A 27,535-nucleotide genomic window follows, 5' to 3' on the forward strand; every position below is an offset into this window, starting at 1 on the left:
CCACAGGGAGGGAGGTGCAGCTTGATTCTGTGGTGCTATGGACAATCCTTCTCACCTCGATGAACACATGAGCACTAAACTGACACCACTGACCGCTGGAAAACACAAGTGACCCTTCCTGATCTTAACAGATTCCCTTTTTCTGGAATGACAGCCATGACATCTGTACGGATTTTGCCCGGCCATACCAAGAGGATGACTTCTGCTGACTTTGGTTTTCTCCTCGCCCTGCTGTGAAACAATGCAAGAGGTGTGCTGGTGGAGCCGTGTTGCCTCAGATACCAGTAAGAAAGCACTGATATCATTGTCATAGCAACAACCATTCTCTCTTTCAGTGTGGTGATCAGTAAAGAGCAGAAATAAGGTGTTGATGTTACAAAACAATCTTACATCATTATGATAATTTTGCATTGTGTTGTAGCAAAAGTCAGTGGTTGTGTGTTATGAATCTTATCAGCAGAATTCACTGCTTTCTTCACAAAGGTGCTTCACCTCATTCCAACATTAAGTCTTCATGTTTTATAGGTGTGAACATGAGCCGTATTGCTTCGTGCAATGCATCATATCCATATATTCCGATAATAGCTCATGAAAAAGTAAATTTTTTAAATTTGGAACAAGCAACTTAATTCAGTCTGCCTAGAATGAGCAAGTAACATGGAATGTACTCCAGACTGCTAAAAGGTGGTTTGAGTTTCTTGAAAGCCTGAGTAGGTCAAGGTACGGCCTCATTGTAGAAACACCTCCTCTCTGTGTTCTCCTTCACCCACACTTCTATATTTGGAGTGTGCCACACTGCCTGCGGTAATCTTATAGTCAGGGGGGAGCTGAGCTCAGTTTGGTGCTGATCTAAATCAGTGGCTTCAAACTTATTTCAAGGGTTTTAGTTTTTTACCTCTGCCAAAGAGGTTATGTTTTTCCCCCTTTATACATATGTTTGCTTGACGGATTTCCATGAAACTTGGTAAGGATGCAGTATGGGTCAGGGAAAAGCCTATTACATTTTGGCACAGATCCGGATCAGAGAGTGGATCCAAGAAGTTTTTTTTCACATTTTGAGGGCATAACAATTTCAATTGATTTCCAAGGGAAAAAAGAAACAGACACATTTAGGGAACTGATATCTATAAGTGCATGTGTGAAATTTGATGCAGCTTGATTGAATTTTAGGAGACTGCTGGGCTTTGGCTGAGGTATGAGTTCTACTGAGTGCCATATCGTTTTGCATAAGAGTTATTATTTAACTTAATAATATCATACTGACTTTTGCAATAGTTTCATCTTCCAGTTCATCACTCATCATCATCATGACTGAATCAGAAAACCCAGGTTTGCCCTGGAGGACAGCCCAGACCCTTAAGCAAACTTTGGACTGGGGTTCAGTAGAGGTCTTAAAAAGGTTGAGAAAGTTTCAATAAACTAAGCATGTTTTCATATCACACTGATGTACATTTAGATCAACCTTTGTAAATGCTCAACCTTCACATTGAAACTCATTTATTAGTCCCAATTTATTAGAAAGAAACATCACTGTTTCCATATTCTTGCTTCTGCAGCTAGAGGTGCACGGGGGATGTCTACAATACAAACTTGTATAAGATTCTGGGAAAAGACTGATAATTGCTTGTACCCACATGCATTACAACTTGACATTATCTCACTCTCATAATTAGGCTTAAACGCTTCAAATCATGTAGGTTTGCATCATTTAACCGACCACACCCTCAGGAATGCCAGTGGTTATAGATCAGAGTAAAATATGGAAACTAATTTCCCTCTGTGTTTGAGAACTAATGACCATATACAGTCATTAGATGGAAACGTTGGCACTGACTATATCTGGGGAAGGAGAAAGAAAAAAAAAGAAACCCAGCCCTGGCAGCTGACTGGTATAGACGGGACCTTTAATGCAGCTGCAGCTCTTCATTCAGATGCTGAGTGGAGCAGCGGATGACCGGAGAAGGAGGAGGAGGAGGAGGAGAGGAGGCAGATCACGGCTCTGTTCTAATCGCATTTTCTAAAACCCACTTCGATTCACACTGAGGGGTTTTATTCATCCCTCCTTCCAGCCTGCTCGGAGCGTTTTCCGCGGAGTCCTGCAGGACGGAGCGGATTGCGGCAGTCTCACGCGTCCTGGGTGACCGGAGCTCAGCAGCATCATCACGTTGTGTGAAATAACGTCACCGCCATCCAGTTTACCCCATTTACACAAATCGGCTCTCCTCTCACGGACGGTTCCCCCGGACTCTTTCATCAGGTAAGAATGGGGGATTTCTCTTCTTTTGATCTAAACTGGCTGTTTGTGTGGATGTGGAACAGATGCAGACATTATCCTCTGCGTAAAGATGACATTCCTGATCTTGAGAGAGGCTGCTGCGTGGAGATGAGGAGAGGATGCTCCTGTAAGGAGGACGTTCTAGGGCCTGTAGGATATAGAAGATGATGTAGCCCATTGTCCTCACTGCCTCATCTGATCCCGTTACACTGATCAGCAGCATGAAGCTGATGGGGCTCCACTACAGGGCTGGGATGTAGTGCGTATTCCCCGTGTTAATTGTTCCAGATTGGTGTGCGCCTGTATAAAAGTGACCTGGGCCAGTTAATGGGGGTGTGTGGGCGTGTTTCTGATGGTTCTGATGGTTCTGATGGTTCTGATGGGCAGCCTCCTCTGGACGACCAGGGCTCTCATGTGTCTTCTCTCCGGTGCAGGTAACCACATGTGCGGGCCGGTGTCACCGCGCTGAGCCCGGAGAGCACAGCGGGGGGGTAGACTCGGGTCAGAGACACACAGCGTGGCCGGGGGGACCGTGGACCGGATGACGGACCGGACCACCGAGGCCCCGGGGCTTCCGGTGCCGCCGCGCCGCTGCCACGGGGGGCTGCAGGCCGTCAACAGCAACGGCACCTGCGCGGAGCAGGTGGGCTTCCTGCCGCCGTTCTCCTCCACCCTGGCGCTGCTCATACTCGTGGCCGTGCTGGCGGGGGTCGTCCTCGTCTCCATGGCGACCTTCCACCTCCACAAGAGGAAGCTCCGGAAGAGGAAGGTGCAGCGCGCCCAGGAGGAGTACGAGCGCGACAGTCGCAGCCCCACGCGTGCGGGGGGGGCGAGCGGAGGGGGGGATCCCGCGAGGCCGTGCGTCATCGTGCGCCCCCCGGTGCGATGCGGGGGGGTGCAGCCGGCGTGCCGGAGCGAGGGAGGCCGGGCCGGCACCGGGGCACCGGGGGAGCCCGAGCTACAGGAGGCGGTGGCTCTGGACTGTTAACTCAGCGACACTTCAGGGAACGGGACTGTGGAATTAACAGGAAAAAGCAATAAGGCACAAAGAAGTCCCACACCCCCACCTCTGCTGCTTGTAGATGACTTAGAAACAGCAGGAAACAGATAAATGCAGAATACTGAGCAGAGTAGAAGGCCCACACCACAGTGGCGCTGCAGATGGCTGGCATGTTAGATGGAAAAACCGGAATAAGTGAGAAGAGAAACCCAAAAAAGAATGTAGATGCTTCCACACAAGGATAATTGAAGAGCACAATTAATCAATTAACTTCCTATCATGCTCTGAGGTATATAAAAAAAACAGATCGGGCCGATTTGATTCTTTTTTTGATTGAAGATGACAAGACAATGATTTACAACCATTGGATACACGTCAGTATTTAAGGTTGGAAATTGTGGTTGACAGTCCACATTCGCTGGTGCATTAGTTTAATAAGAAAACCCGAGGAGCAACTCCTCTTCAGGTGACTGAGAATGTCACAGCGGTACGTGAGCTGACTGTCACAACAAGCTAACAATTACAGAGAGAGGGTTGTAAAGCCCCTGCATTACAAAGATGAATTCACAGTTTGGAGGTCAGCGATGTGAGATGTAGGGGGGGGGGGGGAAAGTGATACGATCAAATGAGAAATGTGATGAGGAGACCAGAGAATGATGCAGGCCTCTTCACTGAATGGATCCATTGGCTTTGTGATGCGGAGAGAAGGCGTTTTGCTGGTAGAGTGCGGGTCCACTTGTCCTCTCAGCAGGGGAAAGGTCACTAGAAATCAATGCCAGGTTGTTCTGAGTGATCACCTTTATCTCATGGTTAAACATTTCAATCATGATGAGAAGTGGTCTCTTCTGACATGACAATGCCCCCCGCCCCCCCCCCTCCCCTAAGTGTCCATGAAGTGTTTGATGAGTAGGAAAAATGATGTGAGTCTTATGCTAAGGTCATTGCAGTCGCCAGATGTATAACGTGTTCAACACTATTTGGAGATTTTGGATTGTGTTAGATAGCGCTCTCCACCACTGCCATCAAAACACCAAATGAGGGGAATATCTTTTAGAAGAATGGTGTTCATCACTCCAGAGGTTTGTAGAATCAATGCCAAGACATGTGGAAGGTGTTCAAGGATCACCTGGTCGCCCAACACCCGACAAAGCCACTTTATGTTGGATTTCCCCTTTAATCTGTCACCCATCTGCTGGTTAGCCATGTGGCCACACTCCTTCCTCTCACACTGGTATATTTAGCCAAACGATATCTCCTTATGGGAATTGTATAAAGTATTTGCCTGCTTTGACTTTTGGACCTCCTCCTCCTTCCAAGCCGAAAAACATCGTTTGAACCTCAAAGATGTTTAAACTTTAAATCCTCCCTGGGATGTAACACACTGTTGTGTTGAATTATTAAGAGTTGATGACACAACACGGAGCATAATGGCTCGCTGATCTGCCTTGGCATGTCCTCTGACACACTACCAGTATGTAGTTAGACTATAGTGGATGTTGTGGTGCTGTTAGGCAGTGAAAAAACTGCACATAGGCTATAGAAATAGCTTATTTGTTTGCGTAGTATTTTTTCCTTCAATTAAGTGACTTAGCATATTTGCATAAAGTACTGTCCTCCAATGTCTGTTAGACATCTGTAGCTAGCTCTAGTTAGCCTGACAGGATGCAAGACTTCTTTGCTGTAGTAATGCACATAAGATATTTTTCTTTGATGTGTCAGATAGTACGTTTTTGCGCTAATAGAGTATTTTCTCTTTTTCTTTTGAGTATTTTTAATGTATTCTCTGAAATGTAATAAATTGAGAATCCTTCCAGTAGAGGGTTTCTGTTGAAGCCGATCTTTTCTTTCGTTGATGATCCTTCATATTGCATAATAGTGGGCCTAATAGAAATTCTGTGTCATTCATGATATGAATTCACTGTAAATGTATGCCATTATGAGAGCTGGAATGTTTTACAGTAACATCATCTTTCTGGAGTTCATATAATCTGCCTTATCCAAGGAAAATATGTACTATTCAAAGTTTATAAATAAATACTTACATTATGTTAACTCGTTGAATGTGTCAGTGATTTTCAAATCTGAATGTTATGACCCAGGTGAATGTGCAACTTCCCAGTACATTGAATGAATTGCTCATTCCCATCATTTACCCAATATATTACTGTAGAGGTGAAGTGAGATGATAAGAAAATGTTTGACTGGATTTTAATTTCAGCACCCATTTCCCTAGATATATGTAAATGACCTCACCAGGGGAGATCCATAGACTTTGGGTCTTATAGCTACCAAAGGACCATTGCATAATTAATTATCATAATAAATTAACTTCATGTACTGTAGAACCATGTCTGTCGAATACAGAATCAGATCCACTGCATATACAACGTAACGTTTTCTCTTTGGACCACATCAATCTTTCAGTGACCTACTGACATGAAGGTTATCCACAGAAGTACAGCTCTTAATCTCCACGGCCTTATAGCCTGAGATGGCGCCATGGCATGTCTCATTGGAGGTCAATGGGAGTGAATCAGCATCAGTCAGTGGGTTGGCCAGGTACCAGGAGACAATGTTCCTAATTGTCCCCTGCAAAAAAAGACAGGGGATATGAGGTAGTCTTTGGCAAGACTCCAGATGTGGAGGATGCACTGACAGACTGTCTGCCTATCTTATCTCACCAGCATAAGTGAAACCAAATGAAACCATTTATCTTGGCAGCGAAATTGGAAGTAAGTCAAAGGAAGATGACTAATGCTTTCTACATTTAAACATGTGTTTCTGTGGAATAGGATCCACAATATGTTCTCATGTTGTACCGTTGTAGAAAGAAATCTTCATGTCTGTACCTATCTCACTTTTCCCTGTTTGATGTGAAAGTGTCACATTTTCCATCTGCTAAAGACAGGGTTGAATTCTATGTATTTGTTTAGTGGCAAAATAAAAACCTCATTGCAAGGTAGGAGGAAGCCAGGGAAAGATGAAAGCTAATGATGAATGGATGGACAATAACAGTCAGATGGATTGATGGAGGCCAGTGGCTAGAAATGGGTAAGAAATCAGTGGCTAGATTGGGTGGAGGTCAGTAGCTACAAAGTGCCTATAGAGTTCAGTGCATAGGAAACAGTGAAGTTCGGTGGCTGTAGTAGATTGAGGAAAGTGGTAAGGAATGGATGATGATCAGTGGCGGTCGGTCACTATCAGAAAAGATGAAGGTCAGTGGCCAGGAATGGATGAAGGTCAGTGGAGGTCAGTGGCCAGGAATGGATGAAGGTCAGATTCCAGGAACGGATGAAGTCAGTTGCTAGGAATGGATGGAGGTCACTGACTAGAAAAAAATTAAAGGTCAGTGACTAGGAATGGATGGAGGTCAGTGGAGATCAGTGGAGGTCAGTGACTGGGAATGGATGAAGGTCAGATGCCAGGAATCGATGGAGGTCAGTGGCTAGAAATAGTTGAAGGTCAGTGACAAGGAATGGATGGAGGTCAGTGATCGGGAATGGATGGAAGTCAGTGGTGGTCAGTGACTAGGAATAAATTGAATCTAAATCGTTATAGGGAGTGGCGAAGGTCACTGGCTATGAAATGATGGTTAAGGGTCAGAGGGAAGTGTTTTGGAGTGGATAGATTGTGAATAGATGATTGACTGCTGCTATTTCCTGTCAGGGTTACAGAGTGGCATTAAAGAGAGACACAGAGTGAGTTATTTTTGAGTGATTTAGGTTTGCTCAGGGAATAGCCTAGTTATTGTGTACAGCCTAATTTAGAATTAATGAGGCCAGTTTTCAGGGTTTTGTTGTCTCAGGGGATCGGCTCCTCTGAGCTGCACAGAGACTTTACAAGGGTGTTGGTTGTGTGTGGATTATTACAATTTAAAACATTTTAGTAAGATCATTTAGTCATAAATGACTCACTCCTGGCTGAGTCAATTCTTTGTTTGGAAAGGTGCTACAAAAGTTTTACTTATTTTCTTTAACTTTTAATTATTGGACATCTTAGTCTATACATTTTTAGCCCAATTATGCCTCCACCAACAGAGCTTTTAGGAAAGCTGTAAGGTTTTACTTCCTCCACCATGAAGGTTATGTTTTCTACCCATCTTTTGGTATGTTTGTTTAACTTTCAGCAGGATTACACAACTCGATTTCCATCAAACTTGGTGGAGGGATGAGGACTCAAGCCAGGAAAAGAACCCATTACACTTTTATCTTGCCTTCTTGTTTTTTTTATTGAATTGTTGGGAGTAACCTTGGTTTTTGAGACATGGCTCGGACTGTCTCAGTGAATCATTTTATAATTTAATCTGTTGAGCACGTACAGTATTCATTGCTTTTCCCCCCTCTCTTGTGTGTGTGTTTCCAGACAATCATTGATTTCCTTTCATTTCTGTAACGTATGAAGATCAACTTGCAGGCACCAGAGACTTGCACGAGTTGGCGGTCGTTGGTTTGGTTATGCCAGACAGTTTCTTTTTTGAACACACACACAAACAGAGTATTACTTCTTGCTTGCTTTTGGAGAAGGTCGACATTATTATAAATTATGCAACTTGAGTTTTGTAGACAGTGACAAGAAACATGGACCAAAATTGGTATGGTCCTATAAATTATTACTGGAGGAACAGAGAGATTTCAGCGCAGTATTTTACAGTAGAGGCAGAGTGGGTTGTGATGCTTGCAGATTCCGGCCTCCTCCAAGTAGTGGTGGAACGACTCTGATTGTTCCTATAAGGCCTGGCAAGGAAAGTACTGGGTACACTAATTAATGGGTTTCTGGTCGCACTCGATATAAAACTAACACCCTGCCAGCGGGCCTGCCAACCTGCCTGCTGAGGAGCATCAGAACACAAAGGGCCATTGCTTTTTAACAAAAGCAAAATCAGTGAAGACAAAAAACTGTAATGATAAACACTCCACAGTCCACTGCGTTATAGATTAGAAAAAGAGACTACATTTTACAGCGTGATTGCATAGGAAGTGAAATATTTCATAAGGTAAAGGGATGGATCGGGCCTGCGTTCGTTTACAGCCTCCACATATTTATGAGGCTTCGCCCTGGACTTTACAGCTCAGTCTGATTATTCCACTGAGCTGTATTAGCAGATTGGCTCCACGCTCTATATCTCATCTCGCTGCTCCTGTTCTCACCCCTGCTGTCACGGTTCGAGGTGGATGATTTGTCACCAACAGTGTCTGTTTATATGCTTCATTACAGCAGGTTGAAGCTGTGGCTCTGAGGTTACCCGGTACCACTGCGGCTCTGTAGGCCGAAGAAGGAACAACAAATCACACTTGTCTGAAGGCTGCATTATTTTTTCTGTGGTGGAAGTTTAACTTTTAAACTGCTTGTTGGAGCGGTTGAACACAATCCTTCGCTCGACACCACATGATATACACATGCATGTCATCCATCATTTTGACCGGAACCATTACTGACACAAGTAATCATACAAATCACCAACGAATGAGTTTATTTTTATAGGGAACAGTCACTCAAACAGAGCAGCAGGAGTACAAATGGGACAGAAATAAAACATTGCTTAATTTACCAGTATTTAAGGCATTTCTAGCAACAGTGTGACTGGCAACGTAAGTCTGTATGTCTGCGTTTCATCAATTAGATCAAGACTAAAATATCTCAGCAATTATTGGATGGATTACGATCGAATTGTGTGTGAGAACTTGAATAGTCTTTGCTGTTAGCTGCACACGACCTAACTTTCAAAAAGTCCTCTTGCAGAAAATTAACAAGTTTTTGATTTTAGATGTTTAGTTAGATTGTTATCTTTCATTCGTTTCATTCAGCCTGAGGAGGAGTTCTCATCTTTCTGGGTCCATGACCAGTGGTTTAAGGACAATAGCAGATGATCAGAATTGTGTGTGTGTCTAGTATTCACTCTTATTTTGCTCTGTTTTTAGTCTCCAACAAGTCCTAAGGGAAAAGTCGAGGTACCTAATTGCACCACTGTATTCACCACATAGATTTTGACACTGCTCCTGGTACAGGCGACATAGGCAGTTGCCTAGAAAAATCCAGAGAGGGCGGCGCAAGAGACTGAATTATCATGACGTGACACATGCAATGTAAAACAATATATTAACGTCACACCATCATTCTCTAACCCCAGGGCCGCACCGGAGGTAGAAGTGCCGCGAAAAGCGGCCCGCCACATTTCCTCGCCCATGTTGGCACCGGCAGAGTAATGCCGGGAAGAACTGGGAAGCGCCGCGGACACACACAGACACAAGCACATAATCTCCTGGGGGGGTTGGGGTGGGGGGCGGCTACAGGCTTGCGTAGGTCAGTCACCTGTGAAGACCAGCATCATTTACCCCTGAACCAGCGCGGAGAAAAGCGCTCCCTGGGCTGCAGGGATGAGCCAGCCCCACACCACTACGCTGCCTGGAACCAGGACACCAGTGGACAGTGTTGGGGAGTAACGGAATACATGTAACGGCGTTACGTATTTAGAATACAAATTATGAGTAACTGTATTCCGTTACAGTTACAAATTAAATAGATGGTATTCAGAATACAGTTACATTGTTGAAATCAGTGGATTACATGACGGTACTTCTCGAGTTTATTCACTCTCTCGTAAATCCACTGGCGGCAAAGCCCCCAGGAAGCAGCTGGAGACCAGGGCTGCCGTAAGAGCGCCCGGACCCCGGCGGCGTGAAGGAGCCTCACCGCTACCGGCTCGGGACCGTTACAGGCCCGGGGCCGAGGCTCTGAGAGAGTTCCGTCGCTACCAGAAATCTACGGAGCTGCTGATCCGCAAGCTGCCCTTCCAGCGCCCGGTGAGAGAAGACCGACCTGCGCTCCCAGAGCTCCGCTGTCATGGCTCTGCAGGAGGCCAGCGAGGCACGCCGGGTTCACACCGGACGCTGAAGCGCCGGGCAGCGCTAATAATATCACCCGTTGACCCAGTAGCATATGGTCACTTGTTTCTCCAACATTAACTGCAACAGCGTCCCAATTTAATGTCATCTATCTTCAAGAACTTCTCCGCTGTTTGCTCCGTTCAATGTCGGGTGTCGAGGGTAAATTACGTATTCTCCGCCCCCCCCCCTCTCTTTTTATCTTTATGACTGCTTGTGTGTCTGTAGTGGGGGGGCAGAGGGGGGCATTTAATAATGTGATCGGTAAAATTGGTAAAATTAAAACTCCAGGACAACAGAAGGGGAATACAAACTATGGGATGCATACTTTATCATTTGTATCATATAATATGTCATCAATATCGTTTAAAATCATTTTTCAGTGTGTTTCATGGAGCGATACGCTCGCGTCAAGCGCAAAAAATAGACTCGACGAAACGATCGCTGCACGGCGCGAGGCAGCCTTGGCGCAGGGGGGGGGTTCAGCCTCCGGTGGGGCCGGCACTGAGGTGGAGTGGATGGGAGCCGGACATCCAGCTGCCCCGCCGCATCTTGCGAAGAGAGAGTTTAAACTGCTGCTGCTCCACTGACTATAACAACGCATACACATAATAATCACATAATCATACACTTAAAAAATGCACTACAAACCGGAAGTATTCCAAGTATTCAGAATACGTTACTCAGATTAGTTAATGTAATGGAATACGTTACAGATTACATTTTTGGGCATGTATTCTGTATTCTGTAACGGAATACGTTTTGAAAGTATCCTTCCCAACACTGCCAGTGGACTCAGGAGCTGGGTCCGAACTCATTGGTAAGTTTGGCAGGCTGTTGTGTTGGCAGGACTTCAACCACCTATTCATTTCACAATATCTAATAATGTGTACATTAAAAAAACAAAAATGAACCCTAACCATTTCAAATTAAATATTAAAAAAAAAAATGTAAAAACTGCACGCCCACATCCTGCGCAGAAACCCCCTGCGCGCAGGTTTTTTTTTTTTTTTTGATTCATTTAATTTAATTTTTCTTTTTTCATATTTAATTAATTTAAATTTACATAGTGTAATATATTTTGCAATTAATAGGTGATTGAAATCCTGCCAATTTTAAGAGTTCAGTACAGTACAGCTGATTTCAGACTCTTTATATTTTTTTGTTATATATTTGTATTGTTTTTTATAGCTTACAATTTTGTCTGCCTGTGTGTGCATCTATATACAGTCCAAAAGTTATTGTGGATGCATGACAGTTTGCGTGTGTATGTTGGGTGTAACTCTCGGTGGGTTTGTCACTAAAGCACGCGCACGCACACACACACACACACACACATAGACACACACACACGTTTACAAAGAGATTTTACGTTCAATGATTATTAGGTCAAATACATCCCCGCTGCAATACAGGGCCAAACAACAATTTTCATTTCATGCTTGCAAGATGATCCCACTGAAAATTATAAATACTACTTTGTTACACAATTTGGGACAACCACCCTTAATTCCTGTAATAATGTAGTAATGATTGTTGAGTAATCATGTTATCAAATAGTTTTTAGCATTACTTAGTTAAAAAAAAAACTTTTGAGGATCTTAAAAAGTCATAGTATTTTCATTTATTTATTTATTCATTCATTTCGTACTATAGGAGACTGTATACTGCCCACTAAGCCCCTAAATCACAGTAAATCAAACCAACAATCTATTTTGATTGACGTGTACATTTTTTATTTCAAATGTTTTTTCTACTTCATGATAATGTGTAGCATGAGATTTATATACTAAGATTAGTAGGATAAATACACCCCCATTGCAGGTCCTACAGCACCAAACATCAAATTGCATGTGTAGTGCTTGTAAGATGGTTCCCGTTGAAGGTTCCTGCAGTAAAGGGGGCTCCTGGATGAGATTCCTGATGGATGGTTCTGCCGCCTTGCCTGACACTCTTGTAGATTTATGGCTGCACGGCTTCATGTCCCGTACAGTAATCCATTTGTGGGACGCTGCATCATTTTGATGACAGGTAAATTAGAGTTGTGTGCGATTGCTCACCTTGGTTTACAGCACAAAGGCAACTTCACCTCCTCTGCAAAGGCTTGTGCGATTTTACACTTTCCTATAATGGCATAGCATTTCTGTCAGTTCGCACATGTGACATATTTCCTTCTCCAGAATCTTTCAGAAATGGTTCAAGGGTCCAGCTTCAATGATTAATATGTTTGGACACGGACAACTGAAATGTTTGGTTCATCCAGAAATGAGAAGTTGGGCTATATTCGATATTTCTGTGACAATCCACACCTCAACAATTATGAAAAAGTCTGTGAAAGAAAAGGCTCATAGATCTTATTCATCTTGCTTGAGTGTGTGTGTGTGTGTGTGTGTGTGGGGGGGGGGGGGCATCAGCCAGAGCAATGCCACTGCACCCAGTCTAAAAATAATATAAATAATAAAAATATAATAAGCACATATTCTGCTGAGCACATATTGCATTACAATAGAACTGTACAATCGCATGTTTAACTGCCTACATTGAATTGTAGACACTTATCATAGTATTTCATATTTATCTTATTTATTTCAGTGTGTTTCTATCCTCATTATATTTCTCATTACATTTTCCCGTTGTGCAGCTACTTTTTTGTGCTGCTGTGTCAAATTTTAATTCTTTCTACAGAGGATCAATAAAAGTACATCACATGGAGTCATTCCCAAAAATCATTAAAAACACATCAATGAGTTTAATACTGGATGTCGAGTCCTTCATTTCAAACCGAACCCATTTAAAGTCACATAAGCTGTCCTGCCGACTGTGTATTAATATGCATCTGAAGATAGTTTATAATAAACTTTTCTTTATATAGCATCTTTCAAAACACATTTACAAGATGCTTTCAAAGTTAAAAATTATACAAGATGACAAACAATAGCAAACAATTTAAAAGTTTGCTTTGTTCTCCACATGGGGTTAGTAGTAGCAGACATAATATACAGTGCTGTGTAAAAGTTTTAGGGACTTTAAAGGTTTAGATCCTGAACAGTTCTAAATTCATTCTTCAGCCAGAGTCATTAAGAAGTTATCTTCAGCCACAAGAAGGACATTGAGTCCTGCAACAGACGGCACCGCTCCCACAGAGCCTTGATCTTAACACCACAGAGTCAGGCAGTCTCCAACTACTGCGGAGACCAGTGCAGCTTTAAGGAGAAGTGGTGCTGTTTTCAAATCAGAGGGTGGTCACATCAAACAGTCATTCGATTTTTTTCTTTTTCTATTCACTTTGTATTAACTTCACTGATTATTAAAAACTATTCCTGGATATCATTTTGGAAGCATCCTGCCTCAGGTTTAAGTGCCTATAACATTTGTACCGTATTGAGTTTACTTAGATTTAAAATTTAAAATTGCTCATGACGAGCATTAAACTTGGATTTTCAACCTACACCTAAAGCGGTTGTTTTTCTCCACCTCTTCCCTAAAGTCAAACTTGAGATATCATGTTCAAGACGCCAATGTTCTCACTTTGACCTTGGACCGTCAAAATCTAATCAATTACTCCTTGAGCTTAAGTGAACATTTGTTCCTAATTAAAATAATTCTCAAGATTTGTTACGATAACGCATTTATGAGGTTCAAAGGGGTTTTGTGAGGTCAGAGTGATGTTTGACCTCCAAATTCGAGTCAGGTCATCCGGCTCCAAGAATATGCTTAAAATTCCCAACGGTTTTCCTGATACATCACGTTCACATGAACACGAAGCCACCGTGACCTTTGACCTACAACCTCCAAATGAACGCTTGTACCAAATTTGAAGAAAGTCCCTCAAGGCATTCTAGAGTTGTTGTTTATATATTTTTAATCAAAAGCTGCACATTAGAAAAATATTTTCCTAATTAACTTCCCACACATCGGAACTTTTCAGTATCTCATACAGCAACATATAGCCGGACACAGAGTGGCAGTGGAGATTACCGTGCGTGCAGCAGACAAATTAACAGACGAAGACACGGCCATAAAGGAAATTAACAAAAAACTAATTTGTGTCCATTAAAATAACAGTGTCCACATCACTTTGGCCCTCCTTCCTCTTTCTTCTGTTTGGGCTTCTTCTTCTTCATTGCCATCCTGCTCTCTGGCTGTGTCTTGCTCTTCTTGGCCGGGTTGGGCTGAGACGCCGCTGCTCCATCGGCTGGTCGCTTCTGCTTTGATTTCTTGGAGCGTTTCTTTTTGGCTTGTCCTTTGTCGGCCCCTGGTTTGGCGGCCACTGGTTTGGCGGCCCCTGGTTTGACGGCCACTGGTTTGTCTCCGGGGGGAGCTTGCTCTACTGCGACTCCTGCAGGCTCTAAATCAAGCAGTGTGCGCTTTTTCCGCTTTTTACTTTCGGGTAGAAAGCCCTTCTTCTTCTTGGGAAGTGACTGTTGTGCGGCCTCCTTATCAGGCTTTACTTTTTCTACTTTGGGTTTCCTGCAAAAGTTTACATGAACATGAATGAGTTTTAAGACCTATGTAAGGTACGACTGATATAAAGAAATATCAGAGCACAACTACTTAAACTTGTCCATAAATGAAGATAAGGTGAAGTAGACGAGTGGAGAATTACCCTCGAAAACCCATTTGAGTGTAAAGAGATAAATCCTGACCAGGGTGTTTTTAGAATAATCCCTGTTGGGTCTTGTTTGTAGTTTTATTAAATTGTTTAGGAAGAACTACAACAGTATTAACTAACACACCTACAAGCCCATTGGACAAGAACGTTTCGTGAGAAACTGTGCAAAACAGAGACAAATAACAGAAAACAGATCTTTCACTTTGTCTAATGTTTTGTTTCACCCATCGTAAACTCCACATTAACTCACATGACTCCAAAGTGCTTCATCACGGCCCAGTAGGTGTCCTCCATCTTGCCGGTCCTGTTAAACGTGAGGACGCTGGTCAGGCCCTGCAGGACCGTTTGAAGGGGCTCCAGGTCAGCGGTCAGCTTCTACACACAGAGCGGGCAGGAGAGGCAGAAAGTCAAACCACATGATCGGGTCCCTCTCTTGTGATGTCACCATCACACTCAAGGCCCAACCTACCTGCTGGTGAACGTGCTTGACGAGGAACTGAGAGAGCTCCAGGGTTTTCAACACCTTCTCCCTCACCACCTTGCTCTCAGTCTGTTCCCCAAGCTGCTTCAGACACTGAGAGAAGAGGACGACACTGGTGTTAAACTGATATCCACGTTGAACTTATAACTGATACAGTCACTGTGAGTTTAGAGATATTGTACAGTTTGACTCATTATTATCAGATGATATATAGTAAGACTTAATTAACTTTGTAAGTGAGTTACCTATGTACTATTTTGTGTTTTTATTGTTCTTTATTATAGTCAATGATGCTTAAACTACTGCTGATAATAAGATATCTCTTGCTCCACGTTCCCCTAACTAAATCCATTTTATGGTTCACTTTATATTTAGAAGATAATGGAGATGTGACAGGAAGAGAGAGAGAAAAAGAGGAGATGATATGCAAAAATGGTCCCAAGCTGGACTCTTAGCAGAGATGCAGTGATTAAATCGTCAGCATCTTAGACCCCTTGGCCAACAGGACATCTAATAATAAAAAAGGGCATTTAAACTCACTTAGCCTTTAGTGAGAGAGGAAGAGTCACTAAAACGTACGTGACTCGAGTTTGTCTAAACCCTGATTTAGACATTTGCAGGTGATGAGGCTTTAAGTCATATATGTGATAAATGGTTAACAACAATACAATCTGGTAATAGAATAGCTATAAGGCCATTTATTTGTCATAAGTTCTGTGACTATATATTATTATTATTTTCATATCTTCCTTAACATACATATTGTCTGCATGTTCTCTTGTCTACCTCATGTGTGCATTTCCTTGCATAGGATCAATAAATCTTATCTTAGTGATGCTTGACTATAATTCAATATTGGTTTATTAATCCACCTGAGTAGCCCACAGGCTGTGTGGCTGACAGATACAATAACAAACACTGTGTAACCCCAGTATTTTTGTCACAGCCATTTTTACACACAAAAAAAAAAATGTATTCATCATATTCAACAATAAGCCGAGCAGCTCAGAAGTCACTGTTTCATCTTATGACGACATTTAGCCCCTGGAAATAAAAACAGTGTTGCTGTTTTGATGGCTCAGTTTTTTTGTCAAGGAGGAAAAGAACACAGAGAAGAATTGGTTTAGTGACGAATGCAAAAGCATGTAATTATGCTAAGCTTTACTCTCCTCTGTCCCAAGGACACACAGAGGACAGTCAGTGCGGTATTGACTCTAATCATCCTTTATCACTGTATGAGGCAAACTCATAAAGCCTGAGAACAATATAATTAAAATCCCCACAAGCCTAAAGGGGGTTGGATGTATGAGCTGTGGAAAAGATGGGAAGTTACAGCCTCATGTTCACACAGACATACGAATATTAATCAGGCAGATATTGACAGACAAAATGTGGGACTACAGTCTTATGGTACCGGGTCAGCGCACCCACACCAACAATTACGGCTGTAATGTTCATACAATATTGTCTCACTTTTCATTCGAATGTGGGGTGAAAGGTTCATATATATGAGAGGCTCAAATTCAATACACAGCGCATCACACAATCTGAAGTAGTTCTCCTTGTGATCCAGCAGAGGGCGCTCACTACCAGCTTGATGTATTCGAATACATTTAAGAGTTGTGCGTCAAAAATCGTTCAACCTTGATTTTTGCAAAAAAGTGACAGCCCTAATGTTACAGGAACAGATATAGTCAAGATTTCTGTTAAACTGGAATCAAATGTTTTTTCACCACTTGGGGCAGTGCAACTGTAAGTAATAACAACATAGACATGTTGTAACCTTCTACAGTTAATGTGTATTATTCGTATACTTTCGAAATCTACAAACCTGTTGTAGTATGTTCATGTTCTTTAACAGAAGTGTTGTACGTTTCAGGTTATTTCCACTACAATAGGACTGAAAACCACCTCATTCAAACTGCTGATGAATTGCTAAAACTTCATATAAAATTCAGATATTCCTTTAACAGATGGTATCTTCCCGACTTCCTGTGTTTGGCCGCTGCTCCGGCTCTGTGTTACGCCTGTGATGTACAACACATGTGATGTGGAGCTGTGATGACTTACCGCTGCCAGCTGACCTGCAATCTTCCCACAGAGCTCGGTCCATGGAGCACCGCTGAGAAGCTTTTGAACCTCCCTGCTCTGCATCCCCCGCAAAACCAGCACACAAGCTTGGCCCTTAAAACAAAGACACACACACACATATGAAACAATGTCCATCAACAGGACATCTCACATACACAAGGAGTTAACTGTAGAATGAGCTGCTGATAAATGTAGATTCAGCAGCTGAGATGGAGGGAGGAGGTTGTCCGAACTTTGTTTTGGCTCAATCACATACACCTTGTTCTGTTGCTGTAAATACTACAAGACCAAATCTGGATTAATCAGCAGACAGAAATAGTCCAACAGATTTACACATCTCTCTTCTTTGCAAGTAAGGTGCTAAAAAAAGACCAATATCTCCAGGAGGTTGGGGATGTTGGAGAGTAGACTTAGGACAATATGATAACTACAGACCATCAGCAATTTTACACTTTAAAGCATCACTATGCAACTGTTTTACCCTAAAATAGCAGCTTCCAAAATAATGCTCTGGTTCTCTGACTTGGAGTAGAGAGAGTGGTACCACCTTCATCCCCACTCCTCACCCTGAACGTCTGTTCTTGCTCTACTTGAGCGAGTACAATCTCCTGTGGGAAGTGTGGAACTGACTGATGTCGCAGAGTTAATTGTCAAAATCAGGTCAATAGTAATGTTGAACTGTGTATCAGTTTAAAGAACTATAGGGCTAAAAGAATTTGAAGTATTTCAAACCCCCAATATTCAGCGAGGAAGCTTTTAAAATAGAAAGAATTCTGAATAGTTTTTGGTCTATTTCTTACAGCAACAGCTCTTCTAGGTCACTCTTTGTTCCCTCGTCAGTAATTTAGCTACATAACTGTTACTGCTGTAGAAAAAGGTGAAACCATTTACCTGCTGATGTTGTCTGACTGCAGATGTGATGTGCTGCACAGCTGTATCCAACAGATTCACACACAGAACCTGGAAAACAACACACAAGCTGCATCAGTAAGTGTGAGTGGAGACTCCCTGTGTCTCTCTGTGACCCTGTGCGTCCGTGGGGTCCTGACCTAACTTCTGCTCTCTGAATGACGGATGTCGCTGTACTCACGGGGAATCTGTTGAACAAGTCGGTGAACATCTGAGCGGTCAGAGGGCTCTTCCTGCGGCCCATGAAGGAGGTCAGAGCTTCCCTGAAGACGGTCGAGACGCGATCCACATCCAAGTTACCCATGAACCTCAGCTGCAAACACACAGACGCCATAAAAGATGAGACAAAACACACCTTTCAAGGTCCTCAACCAATTGAGGCATGTCTGTAAATACGTAAATATAAAAGGTGAGATTAGAGCATCCAGAATAGAGAGGAAGTCATCTTGATATGTTACAGTGGGAAAAGAAAATGTGTAAATAATAACATGAATGATGACTGAATTCCATGACGACTTAAGGAAGTTGCTAATACGACTTTGTGTTTGACTGAGTTGGAGAAGTCGGAGCATCGACAAAAGCAAAATGCAACAAAGTGCAATGGAAGCAGATTTTAATTAAGCACTCCCTTCTAGTGAGTGACTTGTCATTAATCAATGCCACTGCTGCTTTCCCCATGTCAAAATGTGTGCTGTGAAAAAGTCTCATTACTTTCAGTTACACTTCCGTTATTTAATAGAGGTTTAAAAAAAAATGAACTTGGAAAACACAATCTCCATTCACCGGAAGCTGAAACCTCAGAAATGTGTCAAAATCAGAACAAAAAGTGAAACCACCTCATCTTATAACAACAAATTGTAAAAAACTGTCTATATATAATACAATATATAGAAATACAATGTGAACAATTGCATCCCATGGAATTATTTAAACACCATCTGTCTAGTGACCAAAGTCTTGGGCTAGGTTTCAAAATGTAGTTTCAACCTCGCTGACTAATTGGTGTACAGTGTGTCTTATTCTGAGGGCGGATGAAAACAAACTGTGACACATGAAGTAGTTTGTGGTGAACTTACTTCACTTTCTGCTGACTTCTCATCGGTCTGCTGCTTTTCTGTCTCGGGAGGAACTCCTCTCAGCACCTTCACCACGTACAGAGACGCACTGCAAACACAGTGTGTGGAGTGAGTGGAACGGTTGAGTCGAGATTGTTGATTTCAATACTGCATTGGCTCAAATATGGCACACGTAAGAACAGTATTCAAACTTAATCTATCAACACTACGTAGCCTCCTTTTCTTCTCTACTCATTAGAAATGAAATTGTACCTGAAGTAGTAGAGACAAACTGAGGAATCGTTCAGTTTCTGGGCTTTGGTCATCAGTTTCTCCAGCAGGTCATGGAGCTCCCCCTGTCTGTCAGCAGCGGTCCTGCAGTAAACCTTGGACCTACACAGCTGGTTCCTGCAAGAAAAAAAAAATTATACTAACAGGTCAACAGCAAACGGAATACCTTCATTAAAAGTAAGTAAGGGACAACAGCCTGGTCATGCTAGAAAATAACAATATATATGTTCTCTCTCGGTTGTATAATTTTTGTCAGGAATCAGAAAGAGAGATCTGATTATTTTAAAATCCAACGTAAGGCCATGTCCAGTTTTAAAGCGTTACCTGAAGATGTCTGCAGCTCGGCGCAGGAAGTCCTGCTCCTGCTGGTTGCTGTCGGAGCTCATTCCTCTGTCGATGAGGTTGAGCAGAGGCTCCACCAAACCCAGCACCAGAGGACTGCCGGCCTGCCGTGCCACGAAAACCTCAATGAGGTCTAACACCTGCAGCGGAGAAACAAAGAGACACAGATTTGAGGTTTGAAAGGTTGAGGACCTTTCCAAAATATGTTTACAAAACCCCACACTGAGGTTAACCTACCTTGATCTTAAAGTCCCGGACCAGCATCTTCTCTTTGAGTATTTTTGTCTTCTCATCCTTCTTGGCCTGGGCATTTTTCTTATGCTCTGTGAACACAGCTGCCAGGCCTTTATCCAGCTCCATCATGGCGTCATCATCCAGGTCTTCGTCATCGCTGGCGTCCTCCTCTGTGGCCTGAACATTTACAAGGTTATAAACCAGCTCTGCTGTAGAGTCTGATTTGGCCTTAGCCATGTTATCCTCATCTAAAATGTCTCGAGAGACACGGACATAAATAAATTAATTGCCTTAACCTTTGTACAGCAGAAAGAATTGGAGATGCATCATCCATCTTTATTTACAGGCCATGACATAGCCACATTTAGTTTTCGTTGAGCTTATACAATGTAACACTGCCCCCAAGTGGACAAAAAACAATCATGAACCCACCAGAGCGTTCTGCTGCTGCAACACCTTCATCAAATCCAAACGGAAATTTTGGTCCACCTCTGCTTCCATTTGCTCCTCGTCTTCCTCTTCCTCCATTGCTTCATCATCCTTGTCAGAGTCATCATCTTCTCCTTCTGAAGACTCGTCCTGGCACAGTAAACACCACGTTGTAGAATATGAGTATCAAGTGTTTATTTGTACAAACTAAAAAAATCTAAAACTAACCGTAAAAACCTGTGCATTATTTCTGTGTGATCATTAAATAAAAGAAATTAGTAACAGTTGAGGCTGGAACAATACGAGTAAAGATATGTGATAAGATTAGAACTGACCTCCATTTCTTCACCCTCTTCACCCTCATCCTCCTCCCCATCTTCCTCGTCTAGTTTCGTCTTCTGGGTTTTGTCTTCAGTGATAAGAACGCCACCGTCCTCCTGATCCTTCTCTGGGTCCAAAACCTACACAAAGCCCCAAAAATACAGTCAAACACAAAGCTGCCAGTGACACGATAGCAACAAAACCATCTCCATGACAATCAAAGATGGGATCCGTCACTGATCTACAGAAATAACCTTTTCTACCATTTGACAGTGAAAGACCTTGTGTGAGTTACTTACGTCTAAGATGGCGGTGAGGGCTGCTGGGGTAACGTGGGGGCAGATGGAGGTGAAGACGGTTTTGCAGACCTGTCTGATGTGGCGGCTCGGCTGGGACAGAAGGGACAACAAGATGTCCACCATCACCTCCACCCAATCAGGCTCCTGCTCCTCCTCTGTGGCTGCAGCAGGGACAACTCACACGTTAAAGAGGCACTTAACTGCTTTCTTTGACCACTTGGGTGCAGAGGAACAAGCCGTAAACACAACATCTGACATATTAACATCTTAAACACTTTTTAGCCATTTCTTTCATGTGTGTGATTAAATAATGATGGAAATTGGATCATCATCATTGTGTATGAGTTGAGGCTTCACCTTGCTTCTTCTTTTTCTTCTTGGATTTCTTCTCCTGGGCTTTGTCGACACAGCTCTGCATGTCCTTCATGATGTCCAGCAGCTCCTCGGGCGCCTTCAGAGGAAACACATTTACAGTATTCAGTCAAGATGACTTTTTTACCCTTAACATAAAGGGTATGATAATCCGAAAACAACATTATGACTGTGTCAAGGCTCTGATTGGATGTTGTACCTTGAAGAGGTGCATGCCGACCAATAGGAAGAGCTGCTGGAAGGCGCGGCTCTCTGTTGTTTGGCCTTTCTTAGCTTTCTTCTTCAGGTTCGCCACTGACTCCAGCATGCTGAAAGAAGATGTGTAGAAGAAGAGAAGCGTTGTGTTGTAACATTATCTTGCTCACATCCTGCTGTTGCATCGCAGAGTACGGACGCACTCTGAGGAGATTGTGTCGTCCTACCTGTCCCAGGCCTGTTGCTGCTCGGGGCTGAAAGGTTTGCTGCTCTGGATGGATTTTGGCTGGCTGAGCAGGACTTGGGCGTACTGGACCAGGTGATAGATCCACATGGTGCCATCAGCTGTCGCACCCAGCACTCGCTTCTGGTTGGCGGCCGCGCCTTCGGCTGCTTCATCAGCAGGGGGCAGGTGGTGCATGGACAGGAGAAGACTGGATGGTGGACGGACGGAAAAATAGTGATGCAGAGAGGCGACAGGTCACATGAACAGAGTTGCAATGCACACATTTCTTGTATGTTTTATTTATTCATTCTGAATTTAAAACCATTGTGCTTTCAATAAAGTTCAACAATAACTTCATGTTGTATCATATTGTAACAGCTGGTTTCTTTCCCTCTCCCTTCTGCCACACCATCTTCTTTAACAAAGACTGAGAGGAGTAAAGAGACAGCTGTCTGACAGCAGCAGAGAGGATTTCATGTCTCACCCGAAGAAAGAACTGACGAGCACTGCTCTGGTTTTATCATCAACTGGGACGGAGAGCTTCCCCTTCGTCTCTGGGATGTCAGCTGTCGATTTCTTGGAGCTGAAGAAAGCGTGGAAGAAGACGAACCTGGAAGAAAAATAACAGGAAAAATAAAAAGATTATTCGTCAAGCACAGAGACTTTCACATCCACATTTCTCCATTTGAGGCAAGTCTCACCTGGCCACATCCATGATGAGATCCTCCTGCTTCTTCACCTGGTGGTTGTCAATAATTGAGGTGAGTCGGGAAACGATCCACTTCCTCAGGCGAACTATGGGCTCCTCTTTCCTGAGGGAGGGAAAATTAACAGTTACTTCCTGGTTTCATGCCTCCATCTCCATCACCAGACTTGACATGTAAAGATAAACATTTTACAGCGGTCATAGACACTCACTGTTCCCGTAAATCCTTGTTGTCTTTCTGCTTGCGAGTGCTGAAGTCCAGCAGCTTGTCGAACTGAGGCTGCTTGAACGTCTGCTTCAGCCAGTCCACGTAACCCTGCAGAGCTGCAGGCTGGAGGTGCTGCACCACCCTCCACACCGACGGCACCACGGGGTAACCCTGGTTGGTCAGCGAGGAGAAGGCCACCATCACCACCAGCTGTTTGTCCGAGTCCTCACAGCCCTGCAAGAAGTCCGACACGTAGACTTCCATCTCTGGAGCCAGCTTGAAGCGGTCGGGTTTCTGAGAGATGAAAATAATGAGATTTATATTGGTCAAATGTTAATGTGCAGGAGCTCCAGTTTAAGTAGCTTAACAATCACGTCTTAATACCTATATAGAGATATATTTGTTTATGTATCTAGCAGCAACACTACATGTACCTCTGTCTTATATTAACCGGTTGTTAAATAAAATCAATGAGACATGTCCACTGACCTGAGCAGACACCACGTGTTCTCCGTAGTTCATCATCACCTCTCCGGACAGCACGTCCTTCAGCTGGTCCACAGACAGATGAGGCAGAGCGCTGCCCAGCAGACGGAAGCTCAGGTAACTGGAGGAAACAGAGAGGACGACACCAGGAACACATGAATGTTGTTCACTGGAATGAGGATTGGACAATATTGAAAGCAAATTAAAATGGAGCTGATGCAGATGATTTAAAAGCAGTTGGACACCTATGGGAGAGGGAGTCAGTTTTCTCTATCACCACTATCAAAGAATTTTAGTGCCTTGTAGGACATTTTAAGATCCTGCCATGTTGAACCTGAATTACTAGATTTCTTTTTGTCACAGAATCACTTCTGTTAAAATTATAATCTTTTCGCTTCTTGTTGTTTTCCCTCTCTTCCTGTGATCACTCACTGTGTCGGTCCCTGCAGGTGATCCTTCAACATGCCCTCGGCGATGGCTTTATTCCAGAAGAGCTGGAAGCTGTCCTCCTTCAGGGAGAGCTTCAGGAGGTCCAGGACCACTCCCGGGAGGACGCACTCCTTCTTCACCGAGCGGGCTGCCGTCTTTAACACCTCCACCAGCCTGCCAGAGAACATCAAATACTGCTTAGATTTTCAGAATAATAGTGTGGGTGTGTATGTGACAGAGGGACGGGGAACATTAACCTCAATAGAGACCACATTTAGCCGATCACAGTGCTCTTACTTTGGGATGTTTTCAGCGTTGATGATGGTCGAGGAGCCCAGCAGCTTCTTGAGTTTCTTGGGTTTGAGTGTTTGTGGGAAACGCTGCAGGGCCACCAGCAGCAGCTGCATCTGCTCTGGAGTGTTGAAGGCTGAGGCCAGGTCCGTTTTCAGAGTGCTCAGCAGGACCTCCTCAAAAACCTCCTCTGGGATCTGACAGACAGGATCACACAGGGTTTTAAAAATAAGGAATCTGTCATACAACTCTAAAACTCCTCATGCATTATGTGTGGATATGTGTTATACAGCCCCTGTATGAATGAGAGTGTAACTTGGAGCAGTCACCTCATTGAGGATGTCCATCATGGTTTTATTGGGCAGGTCCTTCAGGTGTTGCCTGTGCTGACTGAGGCTCTGGAGGAGCTTAACACAACCCAGCACCACTTGTGGCTCCTGCAGAGATACACACATGTTACCCACAATTCAACTTGCTCACATTGACCATAATTATTTTTACAATATACACCAAAGTCTTTCCACTGTGATGGGTGACCACATCATCTCCTATTTTCTGAGTTTAGCTGTTGCACCTCATCACTGGAAAATATGGATACATTTGTGTTGGGGACACTACTTACTTTAGAGAGGCGACTGGACTGTTGAAGGGCGAGGACGCCGAACAAGTTTCCAAACATAGCATTTCTGATAAGTTTCTGAAAGACACAAGAAAAGATTGAACGGCAAAGGTCTCACTCGTGAAGCTGCCGAAGCTGAAGGAGGACACACAGAACACTCACCTTCTTCACTGTCAGCAGATTGTGCTTTTCTTTGACCCTGTCGAGGACACTCTGCAGGGGGACGTCCTCAAACGCACTCAAGACCTGAAAAACACAAACTTAGGTCAAACTAAAGTAACACATGTTGATTATTTCCCACTTAACGCAGTCAGTGCCAGAACTGATCACATGTGGTTAGAGCTCAGCATCCACTGTAAAGCCACATGTCGAAATTTTGCCAATCAAAACTAAAAAAGGTTGTTGAACATCTTCGGTTAAATGATCAAAAACTGATAACACTCTTATGTCTGCATGATGAATATGAAGCTATAGTCTAATGAGCTGAAGTTTCATTCTCACAGTTGACTTGTATTTATCAATATTAGAAAAGGATGAGTGACACAGTCAAAGTGATCTCAACTAAAGGTCAACTCCAACAGCATCTCACAGTTTTGAACGGCTCTTCAGCTGTCCTGAAGTCACCAGTAATAAAACGTTATTTGAGAGCTCTTGAATAACTAGTAAATTGACCTTTGTGTTGGGTTTATAATGTCCCACATGGACAGATAGGTGAAACTAGTGGTGGTCTCCACTCACATGTCCCAGAGCCAGACTGAATCCAGGCCTCGCTGTCTCCCGTGTGTGCCCCAGTCCATCCACCAGCCGTTTGAAGGTGTATTCCATTTCATCTGCCTGTAGGAAACACAGAGCAGGACTCCATGGTCAACTGCTGCGTACTTCACAACTATAATACACTTACACATTTTTTTCTTTATGCACAAATCATACTACAAACAATACCTTATTCAGAATATGGTCAATAGACAGAATGTTGCTTTGCATGTATTGTCATTATAGAAAACTGGGAAAGAACCAAATATTCACAGTTGAAAAGCTGCTTCCAGTTTATCTTTGCTGTTGTTGCTTTAAAATTCCATGAACATTTAATCAGTCAACTAGATTAAGTGAATTCATGTCAGTTAACTAATATTTCAATTTGGGAGTTATGTTTTTTATTTTTTCTAGGTGCCTGATGACATAATGAAACTGTCATAAATAGTATGTGTGTGTGGGGGGGGTGTCTGTGGTTAGTCCGGCCACGTCAGAGAGAAATACTGTACATATGACTATACAGCTGTAGTTACAAGTTACTTTATATAAATCATTTGTACTAAGAACACATATGGTGTTGTTGCAGAACATGATGCAGACAAGAACTTAAAAGTATATAAGGATGTAAAGGCTCCATCTCAACCACAACATTAAAGTTATGTTGACATGTTTGTACACCAATCTGCGTCATACTAATGAGTACTTCTACATCTTATGCACTTTCACTTGATAACAGTATCTTTGTGGTATTGTATTATTTTCACATAACGAATAATATCTGACATTATTACTGTGATAATTAACATCACTGCTTTTATCCCAGTGATTCCGCAGCAGTGGTCCAGCGGCAGAGCCACGCTAGGTTTTTAACGGAGACAGTGATCAGGTCTGCTTCACCTCATCGTTGGTCTTCAGGTACTGGATCAGGTCTTCTACCGCCTTCAGCCGGACCTCCTGATCCGGTTTGGCCAGGTCCCAGAAGAAGTCGAGGAAGACCCGGTTCTGCTGCAGGACGCCGGCGGCCCGGACCGGCTCCGCGGTTTTTACGGAGAGCTCCACCATCTCTACAGACATCAGCTCCAGTCAACACACTACCAGCCCATGCTGCTGGAGCAGGAAACACGTGCCGCACAGCGCTGCGACTGCTTCCGGGTCACACGCTCCCCTTCCGGGTTTTTTACAGCCTTCAAAAACTCTAATTAGACAAATTCAAATATCAGCTCCACACTTGCATTTAAGGGCTGAGAACATAGGCTGAGAAATAAAGTATTTAATTTATAGTCTATATTGATATATAAATAGTTGTATTATTCATAAACATGATTTGTTAACAAATAATGTTTAGATGCTATATTATATCACTATTACTATTATATATACTGTTGCTGCCATTATTACTATATACTGCTTGTATATTGGTATAATTACTATCATATATAAATGTATATTATGTTATATTATATACTATATATACTGTACTATTCTTATATTGTCTAACAATAACATTACCATCATATCATCAGTACTATTAGCATCATCTTGCCACTGCACTTTATCTGCCTATTTCATTTTATTTTATCTTGTGCTTCTGTTTTTTATTCTTTCTACCTCAATATTTTTTATTTTATTCTATTGTATTGTATTTTATTGTATTCAAATATACCGGCTGCTATGACAACTTAATTTCCATTCGGGGATGAATAAAGTACTCAAACCTCAAATTAGAATTTAAACAATTATTAAATAATGATTCATAATTTAGTTTAGTCATGTCTAAAATCTCTGGTTGCAGCTTCTCAAATGTGAATACCAATCAAACTATTTTGAAGGATATTTAAACATTTGTTCTCAGGAAAGTTTTATTTATGTGCCCTGAACTTGAATTTATGGGACAACATGTGAGGTATGCTTGAGGCAGTTTTCCAGGCAGAGAACATGTTAGGTAAATTGAATAATCTTGTACATGCAGGTCATACGCTGAGGTTTATAATTAAGAATTTAGAGTGTAGGGAGACTTTAAATTTAAGTTT

At 42.8% G+C, this 27,535-nt stretch overlaps 2 protein-coding genes across 2 annotated transcripts; one reads left to right on the forward strand and one right to left on the reverse strand.

Annotated features, from left to right (window-relative positions):
- The first annotated feature begins 2,813 nt into the window (after positions 1-2,813).
- LOC133018962 (uncharacterized protein C11orf87-like) lies at positions 2,814-3,263 on the forward strand. Its single transcript, XM_061085302.1, has one exon. It carries the CDS (start codon positions 2,817-2,819, stop codon positions 3,261-3,263), a length of 447 nt encoding a protein of 148 aa, XP_060941285.1. The 5' UTR covers positions 2,814-2,816.
- A 9,454-nt stretch (positions 3,264-12,717) lies between these two features.
- mybbp1a (MYB binding protein (P160) 1a) lies at positions 12,718-26,604 on the reverse strand. The gene is made up of 27 exons (XM_061086227.1): positions 26,403-26,604; positions 25,491-25,586; positions 24,915-24,998; positions 24,756-24,830; positions 24,463-24,570; positions 24,140-24,330; positions 23,846-24,016; positions 23,417-23,534; positions 22,932-23,221; positions 22,715-22,825; positions 22,498-22,623; positions 22,015-22,221; positions 21,792-21,900; positions 21,578-21,671; positions 21,221-21,381; positions 20,936-21,061; positions 20,604-20,750; positions 20,175-20,348; positions 19,920-20,077; positions 19,578-19,712; positions 19,326-19,413; positions 18,431-18,562; positions 18,232-18,300; positions 17,320-17,433; positions 15,238-15,342; positions 15,019-15,143; positions 12,718-14,626 (listed from the first exon to the last, which is right to left on the reverse strand). The coding sequence occupies exons 1-27, from the start codon at positions 26,577-26,579 to the stop codon at positions 14,230-14,232; spliced, it is 3,888 nt and encodes a 1,295-aa protein (XP_060942210.1). The 5' UTR covers positions 26,580-26,604; the 3' UTR covers positions 12,718-14,229.
- Between the last annotated feature and the right edge of the window lie 931 nt (positions 26,605-27,535).

Source organism: Limanda limanda, chromosome 14 (genome assembly GCF_963576545.1).
Source record: "Limanda limanda chromosome 14, fLimLim1.1, whole genome shotgun sequence".
Taxonomy (NCBI): Eukaryota; Metazoa; Chordata; class Actinopteri; order Pleuronectiformes; family Pleuronectidae; genus Limanda; species Limanda limanda.